Raw genomic sequence first — 10484 nt, 5'->3', positions numbered from 1 at the left:
TGAAACAACACTCTACATATGAAATGCATCTGATATCTATCCTCAATCACTTCATTTTTGGAAATGCTCCTTCTGGGGCACCTGGGTAGCTCAGTTGGCTAAGCATCGGACTTTGGCTCTGGTCATGATCGTGGGGTCCTGGGATCCAGCCTTAAGTCAGGCTCCATGCTCAGCGAGGAGTCTGCTTGTTCTTCGGCCCCTTTCCCCTATACATGCTCTTTCTCAAATAAATAGAATCTTTAATAAATAAAAATGATCCGTCTGACCCATTAAATTGTTCATAAGTCATTAGTGGGCCACAGCTCACACTTTGAAAAGCGCTACCTTTGAGAAACTTAGCTTATACCAAAAGACCATAGCTGTCTCTAGTAGCAACATATACAGACAAGCCAAATGTCAAAAACTATTGAATGGAAAAATAAATCTTGGTTTACTCATATAAGAAAACATTAATTAGCAGTGAAAATGATAGTGACAAGCAACAACACAGATGAATCTCCACATTAGGGATAGGAGGGAAGCAACTCACAGGATACATCTGGTATGACTGCGTTCACATAAAGCTATTAATGTGCAAAACTAGTGCTAGTTCAGGGATATAGACATGGTAAAACCTTGAAAGAAGCAATGTTAATTCAGAAAAAAAAAAAAGTTACCTCTGGAAGAGTAAGAACAGGATTAGAACAGGGTCCCATAGAATATTTCAAAAGTAACGCTTACATTTTTTTTTAAAGATTTTATTTATTTATTTGAGAAAGAGAGGTCACAGGTAGGCAGAGAGAGAGGGGGAAGCAGGCTCCCCACTGAGCAGAGCGCCCAACGTGGGCCTCGATCGCAGGACCCTGAGATCATGACCTCAGCCGAAGGCAGAGGCTTAACCCTCTGAGCCACCCAGGCACCCATCTTTTTAACCATCTGGGCATGCCTTATACCATAGTTATGTTTTCTTGCACATACGGAAGTATTTATATCCGTTGAATACAAAACAACTTGAAGTTCAGAAAGTCCTTAGAAGCTGATAGCACAAGTCACAGACTGGTGACCAGCAGGCTGCAAACCTCCACAAACATGTTTTGCTTGGACTACAGTGTGCAAACTGCTGCTCAGTACCAGCAATGCCCTTGATGGAGGGCTCGTGCTCTCAGTGCGTCACTGCCCCTCGATCACTGGGGTCACTGGCCTAGCTCCTGGAAGCAGCTAAGTTTGCAGTCACTAGTATAAAGCTGGAAGGAAACAGACTGCATCTGACCTGACTGCATCCATTTTGTACGTGCGGACATACAGAGATTCCTAGCGATTCGTGAACCCTAGTGTGTAGGTGTTGCATCATCTGTCAGTAGTAGGATCCAGGAAAGAGGATCTAAGAGAGAACGTTGTCATCTTTGTACTTTTCATATGTCATATTATATCTTTTTTATCTCTAACCCTGTGAAGTAGGTAGCATTATCCCAATCCACAGATGAGAGAAACTTAAGGTCCCATGGGTCACCTGGGTAGCTCAGTCGTTAAGTGTCTGCCTTCGGCTCAGGTCATGATTCCAGAGTCCTGGGATCAAACCCCTCAGTGGGAAGCCTGCTTCTCCCTCTCTCACTCGCCCTGCTTGTGTTCCCTTTCTTGCTGAGTCTCCATCAAATAAATAAATAAAATATTTAAAAAGGAAGGAAGGAAAGTAGGAAGGAAGGAAAACTTAAGGTCCCAAAAGACCAAGACTTCCTGCCAAGTTGATGGACAGGTTTGGAGTCAGTATCTGAATGGAGATCATGCTGACTTAAACCCCATGCTCTAAAGCTTTGGATCATTTAAAAATCCCTTCTGCTCCTGATTTCTGTATCCTCCCTTGTCTTTATCAGAACTGCTAACTAGTAGCAAGTGAATATTATCTTCTTTCTCTAGCTGCATACACGTAGTTCATTCACTTCCTAAATACTTGTTCAGGACCTGCTGTATAGTAGGCACTAGAAGAGAAGAAGTAAATGATGGCAAAACACTGCCAAGCTCTGATTAAAGAAAAGCCAAGAATAAAAGGATCAGCCTTTAGCTCTTCCCTATCAATAAATTAAAAATTAGGACGGACACTAACTTATCTCTATCCGTAGAACATCCATTTTCAATTTAAACATAGAAGTTTGGGAACATTAGTAAACTCTTAAATTACTACAAATGGATAAGATCTAAGGAAATTCTTGAACACTCTGTCAGTCTGGTCCTCACAGAAGCATTCTCCAAGATGAAATTAAGTATACAAGGATTTTTATTACGGGAAACGCATATATGTAAAAGAAAATACAAAAGGAGCCAGAGAAGGCAGGGAGAGCCATGAGGCTGTGATGCGATTCTGACACCCTCTCAACTGAAGAAAAGAGGGAGAGAAGGTTGGGAGAGCCATCCTCAACTGCCTTGCAATCTAAGAAAGCTTCAGCAAAGCCCTTTGTTTGGGAGAAGACCTTGACCCAGAGTCCCCTGACAATGGAGTCCCGTTTTCCCTAGAAAAGGTCTGCTTTAGCATCTCTCTCTCCTATCCCCAGAAAAGGGCCTGGAACCAGCTCTTGGAAGACATGACCTGGGTGCAAATTCACTGATGAATTTCAAAGCAGCAACTGGGGACCCGCTTTGGTGACATTCAGTGAATGATTAAGAGATATGTTCTCTTGTCTGCCATGCTCTGGTGGCACAGAAATGCAATGGATCCTGCCTAGCTGGTTTTAGAAATTCAACCTATATTCTATGTACTTGATCTGGGGTTCCAAGACCAGTTCTTTGTTTTCTGTCCCTGAAACCCTTTAATACCCAAACCATAAAGGCAGGGTGATGTTTGGAACCAGACTGACTGACTCACCCTATCCAGCCCTAGCCCTCCAGAATGGGCCTAAAAAGGTCAGAATAAGTTTGGGTTATAGGGTTTTGGGTTAGTTATCCAAATGACTAGAAATATTCTTGTGGGGAAAGGATAGCATCCCCATGACTTAAAGACCCAAAACATGCTGAGACTGTATCCCTGAATAAAATTGGATAAGCCTGAACTAACTCCCTCAGTGTTCTGGCTTTTTTGCTAGCAGTTTCTCCATCTTTTATTCTCTGGGAAAAGTGTGGGCATATTCTAAACAAAGCCACTTTTTGTTTTAAGTTCCCTCTCATATCATAAAAAATTCTCAATTTAGCAGACAGGAATTAGGCACTTTATCATTAAAGTGCTATTTTGCATCTGGAAAACATGGGATTCTTTTTACTTTCTTTTTTAAAAAGATTTTCTTTTTTTAAAGATTTTATTTATTTGACAGAGAGAGACACAGCGAAAAAGGGAACACAAGCAGGGGTGGGTGGGAGAGGGAGAAACAGGCTTCCTGCTGAGCAGGGAGCCCAATGTGGGGCTTGATCCCAGAACTCTGGGATCATGACCTGAGCCAAAGGCAGATGCTGAACAACTGAGCCACCCAGGCGCCCCTTTAAAAGATTGTGTAAAAGATTATATTTATCTATTTGACAGAGAGAGAGACAGTGACAGAGGGAATGCAAGCAGGGGGAGTGGGAGAAGGAGATACAGGTTTCCCGAGAGGCCAACGTGGGGCTGGATCCCAGGACCCTGGGATCATGACCCAAGCCAAAGGCAGATGCTTAACAACTGAGCCACCCAGGCACCCTGCTTTTTTAAAGATTTTATTTTTAATCTCTACACCCAACATGGGGCTCAAACTCATCACCCCAAGATCAAGAGTTACACACTCCACTGACCAAGACAGCCAGGTGCCCCATTTTCACTTTTTATCTAAATTGGATGTATGTATATCCACATAATGAAAAGCTCAAAAGGCACAAATTATAGAGGGAAAAATCTTTACACCCTGTCTCATGACCAACCAGTTCCTCTCTCCAAAGAAACCAACATTTTGTATCTTTCCAGGTGAATTCCGTACATATACAGGCAAATATGATTATTAATATTTCCCCAAACGTTTACACAAATAATAGCAACCTATATACACACTGTTCACAACTTCATGATATTGGATTGTATATGAATGTAGCACACTTGTTGAAGCAGTTCCCTACTGACGTACTTTGTTTTCAGTCTAATCTGCAGAGAACCCGGTGCACACATCATTTTACATGTGCATGAGTATATATGAGGAATAAATTTATGAAAATCACTCGAAGTTATCTTCATTCATCATTTTCGTTCATGTTTCCCAAATGCCCCCAAAAGAACTTGTGCCAGTCCTGCTTGCCCACCCATAATGTGTAAATCAGGGATACTTTCATTTTTTTTTTTAAGATTATTTGTGAGAGAGCATGTACATGCAAGCGAGAAGCGGGGTGGGGGGTGCTTGGCAGAGGGAGAGAATCTTCAAGCAGACTCCCTGCTGAGCACCAAATCCCTAGGTGGAGCTCAATCTCATGACTCTTGAGATGACTGCTTGAGCCAAAACCAAGAGTGGGATGCTTAAATGACTGAGCCACCCAGGTGGCCCAATCAGGAATACTTTTAGATCAGAGAGAGATGATTCAAAAGATGGAAACACTAGTAAAATTAGATTGCTATCCACTAGGCTATCATTTTATTATCCATAATTCAAAGGCCCTACAAAGGAAAACAGTACAGTGGTTCTCCCTTCTCCACAGTTTCGGTTACTGGTAGTCACTGATCTCTGGAACCAGATGATGCTCCAGACATATGGCCAGGTCAGTGGGAAGCCTAACACTATGTTACAGTGTCTACATCATTCCCTTCACTTCATCTCATCACGTAGGCATTTTATCATCTCACATCATCAAGAGAACTGTGGGTACTGTACGATAGTTTTAGAGAGCACGATCACATTCACACAACTTTTAGTGTGTTGGTATAGTCTGTTTTACTACTGTTGTTAATTTCTTACTATGCCTAACTTAACGATTAAACTTCATGATACGTATGCACAGGAAAAAACATAGCAAAAATAGTATTCAGCATTATCTGTGATTTCAGGCATCCTCTGGGAGCTTTGGAACATATCCCCCCCGGATAAGGCAGAAGCACTGTACCATCAAAAATAGTTTGGACATGCATAGAAGTTGGTAATTCCTCATTCCCCTCTGGACCACTAAGATTAAGCATGCCAGAATCAATTAGAAACAAAATTCCTAAACTGAACACTCTGCACTCGCGAGCTGGTGAAAAGCCAGCAGAAGAGAAAGAGGGGGAATATGATGACCACTGGGACTTCCCATACGATCCTTTGCAATTTCCCTCACAGCGTCCAACTTCTAGTGACCGCAAGTTCCTTCCACTTCTTTGTCCTGCACTACAAGAAGTAGAGGAGAACCACCTCAAGGGTGATGATAGGCCCATTATGATGCAGAGAATGCTGAGGTCAGTGGATCGCAAGGCTCAGAGGATTCTCCCCACAGCCATGGTCCGCGGGATAAAGCCGTTGTGGACAATGGACGCAAAGAAACTTGAAGCCCCCGTGGGTTTTCTCGATGTGAGAGGGTTCCTGAATACCCGGCAGGTAAAAGATGCTTCCTGCAACCAGCCCTTGAGTTTAGAAACGTGGAATCGCGTCCATCTGCCGGGTCTCTGGCGACTCGGGCAGAATCTGGTCTCAGCCAATCACGCGGCAGAGAACTCTACACCCGCCCCTCTTTGCCGGACCCCACCCTGCCCCACCTTTTCTTTCCGCCTTTCTCTAAGTGGGCGGAAGCCCGCACCCGGGTACCTGACGGTCACATGATGCCTCCTGCTCACGTGACGCAAGCGGGGCCGGGAGGAGGGCGGGTCTCGAGTTGCATTACGTCATCACGTCGCGCGGCCGCGGAGGCGAGATCCCGGACGACCACGGTGACGGCTCCAGATCCTCCGGGTCGGGGCGGCGGCAGCGCTTGGGCTCTTCCTGAGCCGGCTGCTGGCCCCGCGCCCCACCCAATCCCCACGGGCGGGGAACAGGCGCGGCGTGCCTGGGTGGGCCCGCGAGCGGAGGTGAGTTGCAGGAGGAGGTGGCAGGCAGCTCTGCCCTTCCCTTCCTAGCCCCTGGCTCCCGCTTACGGCCCTTCCCCCATCCATCGACTCCCTCCAGGTTGGAACGCAGAGACGCCGGAGAGTTGAGGGAGGCTTGCGGGGCCGGGGGCGTTTCTAGTGTAGAGCGCCCTCCTCTCAGCCCCTTCCTGACCGCGCCCCTCCAGGACCTCCACCTGGAACTGCCAGAGCTGTTCCCGGTGTTGTCAGGAGGGAAGACTGTCTTTCCTTCTTCCACCTGGAATTTAGTCTCTCCAGAATTTGACATCTTTCCGCTCTCGCCCTCCTCCCGAGTCTTCCGTGGTGGAACCCCTCTATTCAGATGTTAACAGAAGTTCCAGAAAGGTGAGAGGGAAAGATAGGGCTGAGGTTTTGCCTGATGAGGCAGGAATGCCCAAGGAGGAAGACTACACTGAATTAAGGTTAACTGTCGCTTGTGACACAAACTGTAAAATCCAGTCCTGGGCTGAGTCCTGTGGTAACTCAGAAAATCTTCACCGAAAATGGGCATCTGTTCAGATTTCTTCTTAATTCTCCAGAATTGGAAGTAAATACACTTAAGGAAAATACTTTTGAAAAACGTCATATACTTTGACGAATTGCCTCCTCTTCTATAAATGGATCTTGCAGGTTGTTGGAGAGCTTATGTAGAGTTCTTATAAAATAATGCTAACTGCATATAGAAGTAGATGAGAATTTAGGATCTCGTTTGTGCTATTCAAGAATTATGGTCGTGAGTTGTGGACTCTTGAAGATCATTGTTTAATTTTGTTTTTCCTTGGATTATATCAGAAAGTTATAGATTCCAAATAGACTCTTAATAACCATCCCATTTCATTCCCCAGAAATTGTCCTTGAAACAAAAAAAAAAAGGTCACTAAAGCCTGTCAACAATCAAGAAAGTAAAAAGTACATTGGGTCTTTTTAATAAGAATGTGTTACTGAGTTTTTTTTAACTTGATGCATGTAAGTGAACTTTGCAAGTGACAGGCTATAGCAGTGAAATTAGTAGTGGAGTTTTAATAGGTTTCTACCCTAATAATTAGGCTCTTGGTTTCAGTATAGAAGAATTACTACTAGTTTGCTAGAATTTGCTACTACTGTAGAGCCTTCAATAACTTAATCACATGAGAGCCTTCAATAACTTAATCACGTGAGAGCCATAGGTAAGCTTGCAGTATTTCCATTATTTAGTGTAGGTAATGGGTCCTAATTTGAAATGTCATTTTAAGAAGAAATCCAGATATATTTGGAAGTCATAATAATTCTTTGCATATGTCTTTAGAAAAAAGTTATTTTCAGTGACTCTGGCCTTTATTGCTCTAAGTTGAATACACAATCTTTATTTTCTTGCATTTGATTTCTAAACATTTAAGGTACACCTGCTAGTATAGGGAAAAAAATATCTAAAACAGAATCCTATCCTCTAAATACTTACCGACTTTATTTATGTATATTAAGTAATAGTGCTATCACACCTCTAGGAAATTTTATCTTTTCATTTTATCATTTGAGACTGTGACAGCATTGTGAAGATATGCAAGATATGTATGGGTTTTTTTTCCATTTAAAGTACAGTTGAGTATTGATTGTAGTAAATGTCAAGTGGTAGGGGCACTCGATATTGGAATTTGTAGGAAGAGGAGATTGTTTTTACTTGGGTTTGTGGCGAGATTGTTGTGGGAAGATCAGTAGTAGGAGTACTCTCTACTTGTGTTTGGGTCTGAGGAAGCCGCCTTAATTTGTATAGCTAATTGAATATGTTTAATTTTGCTAGTCCTTCAAGTGTGCTCTGGGTTTTTTTTCTCTTGTACTTGCAGCATCCAAGGACCCCTTTCTTTCCTTCTCCATATTGCTTGATGGGAGGCATTATGGCCCCCAAAGACATAATGACAAATACTCACGCTAAATCCATCCTCAATTCAATGAACTCTCTCCGGAAGAGCAACACCCTCTGTGATGTGACCCTGAGAGTAGAGCAGAAAGACTTCCCTGCCCATCGGATCGTGCTAGCTGCCTGTAGCGACTATTTCTGTGCCATGTTCACCAGCGAGGTAAGTGGTCAGTCACCGCCTCACAAATGAAACGCACACTTGTAACCTTGTAGTTGTCTCGTCTCATTGGATAAAATAGTAGAAGCTTGATGTAATAGTACATTTCTATAGTATGGTGGTTTGGTGGGCAGACTGTGGTCAAAATCTGCCTTTAGACGATGTCTTAGTTTCCTCATCTCTAAATTAGGGGTATTTGCAATGTGCAATCACATATGGTTATTGTGACAGTTATTTGAGAAAATAACATGAAGTGTTTAGAGCAGTGTCTGGCATGTGGTAAAACGCAAATGTCAGCTACTAGATTTTACTTATTTTTAAAATTTGTTTTCCTGGTTTTTTTCTCCTTCTAAAGTCTAATATTTTAAAGTGAATTCGAGGAGGATAATGGGGAGGGAAGGAAAGAAGAGTAGGATTCAGTCATCATCCAACTCCACCTAACAGTATATGATGAAAATCAACAGTCATGCGACCAGTATAGAGTTAGAGTAATTTCAGATGAGAGGAGGAGTACTTAATAAATGACTGCATGACTGCATAGGTGTATGGAGTATAACTTGGAAAAAGATGCTGACTGTGGGGTGTAAGCAGTTAAAGGGAATAAGGAAAAGGTTGACCTTACAAGAAAAAAGGTTGTGCTTACAGGTATTATTGGGCTCTCGGGTAGCTCTCTTGGCTAGGCATCCGCCTTCAGCTCAGGTCATGCATGATCCCAAGGTCCTGGGATTGAGTGATATTGGGCTCCCTGCTCAGCAGGGAGCCTGCTCCCTCTGCCCCCCTACCCCTGCCATGCCTTCTCTTTCTCCCTCCCTCTCTCTTTTTCTCTGTCAAATAAATAAATAAAATCTTTAAAAGAGAAAGAAAGAAAGAGAGACTGTTTTAGGGGTGTCTGAGTGGCTCAGCCAGTTAAGCGGCTCTTAGTTTCAGCTCAGGTTGTGATCTCATGGGTATGAGACGAGCCTGCCTTCCCTCCTGGTCCTCTCCACTCAGTTGGGAGTCTGCTTGAAGCATCTCTCCATCTCTGCCCCTCCCCCCACACCCCAATAAATAAATAAATCTTTTTTAAAAAAACTGCTTTAGTAGTTGGCAGAATACTTAAAATGTAGAGTAAGCCTCTCTTAAATATATTGTGAAGTGCTCTTAGAAAGCCAAACAACAGAGAGCACTGCAACTTTTTTTACTTTTCAAAATCTCGTCTGGTTTTTTAAATTTTATATCAATTATCTTGAATTCTTTGTAAAGATTTATTTATTTGAGAGAGTACGGGAGTGGGGGGTAGAGGCAGAGGGAGAAGGGAAGCTGAGCATGGAGCCTATCAGAGGGCTTGATCTCACAACCCTGAGATCATGACCTGAGCTGAAATCAAGAAATCAGGAGGTGGGGGTGCCTGGGTGGCTCAGTGGGTTAAAGCCTCTGCCTTCAGCTCGGGTCATGATCCCAGGGTCCTGGCATGGAGCCCCGCGTCGGGCTCTCTGCTCACAAAGGAGCCTGCTTCCTCCTCTCTCTCTGCCTGCCTCCCTGCCCACTTGTGATCTCTGTCTGTCAAGTAAATAAAAATAAAATCTTTAAAAAAAAAAAAAGAAAGAAATCAGGAGTTGGATGCTTAACTTACGAGCCACCCAAGCTCTTGAAGTTTTTTAAGCTTGAGTGAGAGTACACCAGTGTGTTACATCATGTATCTATATTTATGCATGTGTCTGAAATATCTCACGTTAACATTATTTTAACATTATTACGTTAACATTATTTTCAAAAAAATATTTTTTAAGAGAGAAAGCACGCAAGCAGGGGGAGGGGCAGACGGGGGGAGGAAGAGAGACAATCTCTGGTGCGGAGCCCAGTGCAGGGCTGAGTCTCAACAACCCTGGGATCACGACCTGAGCCGAAATCAAGACTTGGAGGCTTAACTGACTGAGTCACCCAGCACCCCTTTAAAAATTAAACAAAAACAAAAACAGCGGCGCCTGGGTGGCTCAGTGGGTTAAGCCTCTGCCTTCGGCTCAGGTCATGATCTCAGGGTCCTGGGATCGAGTCCCGCATCGGGCTCTCTGCTCGGCGGGGAGCCTGCTTCCTCCTCTCTCTCTCTCTGCCTGCCTCTCTGCCTACTTGTGATCTCTCTCTGTCAAATCAATAAATAAAATCTTAAAAAAAAAAATTGTTAAAAAAAAAATAAAAACAAAACAAAAAACAAAAACAAAAACGGGGTATACCTGGGTGGCTCAGTTCATTAATCCTCTGCCTTTGGCTCAGGTCATGATCCTGGGGTCCTGGGATCAAGCCCCACGTTGGGCTCCCTGCTCCGAGGGGAGCCTGCTTCTCCCGCTCCTCCTCATGAGCATGCGCACGTGCTCTCTCTCCTTCTTTCTCAAATAAATCTTAAAAGACATTTTTTTAAACCATCAGTATTTTCTTTTTTTTTTTTTAACTTTTTTTTTTTTTTTTTA

The 10484-nt window shown here is 43.5% G+C and overlaps 1 protein-coding gene across 4 annotated transcripts in view; it reads left to right on the top strand.

Moving 5' to 3' along the window:
* Positions 1 to 5372: 5372 nt before the first annotated feature.
* The window catches only part of KLHL12 (kelch like family member 12), a 30309-nt gene continuing 25197 nt past the window's right edge, over positions 5373 to 10484 (top strand). For 2 of the 4 annotated variants that reach the window (XM_032878295.1, XM_032878294.1), the window contains exons 1-2: positions 5373 to 5486; positions 7810 to 8043. In XM_032878295.1, the coding sequence (XP_032734186.1) occupies positions 5388 to 5486; positions 7810 to 8043 (333 nt within the window). In that variant the 5' untranslated portion in view covers positions 5373 to 5387. Of the gene's footprint in view, positions 5487 to 5771; positions 5954 to 6228; positions 6335 to 7809; positions 8044 to 10484 lie in introns of those variants that run through there. The other 2 variants (XM_032878296.1, XM_032878297.1) reach the window with 2 other exon arrangements.

The sequence above is a fragment of the Lontra canadensis genome, unplaced genomic scaffold, assembly GCF_010015895.1.
Source record: "Lontra canadensis isolate GAN:19392208 unplaced genomic scaffold, GSC_riverotter_1.0 scaffold63, whole genome shotgun sequence".
NCBI lineage: Eukaryota > Metazoa > Chordata > Mammalia > Carnivora > Mustelidae > Lontra > Lontra canadensis.
The sequence above is the reverse complement of the archived record's forward strand: the minus strand, read 5'-3'. Positions and strand labels throughout refer to the sequence as shown.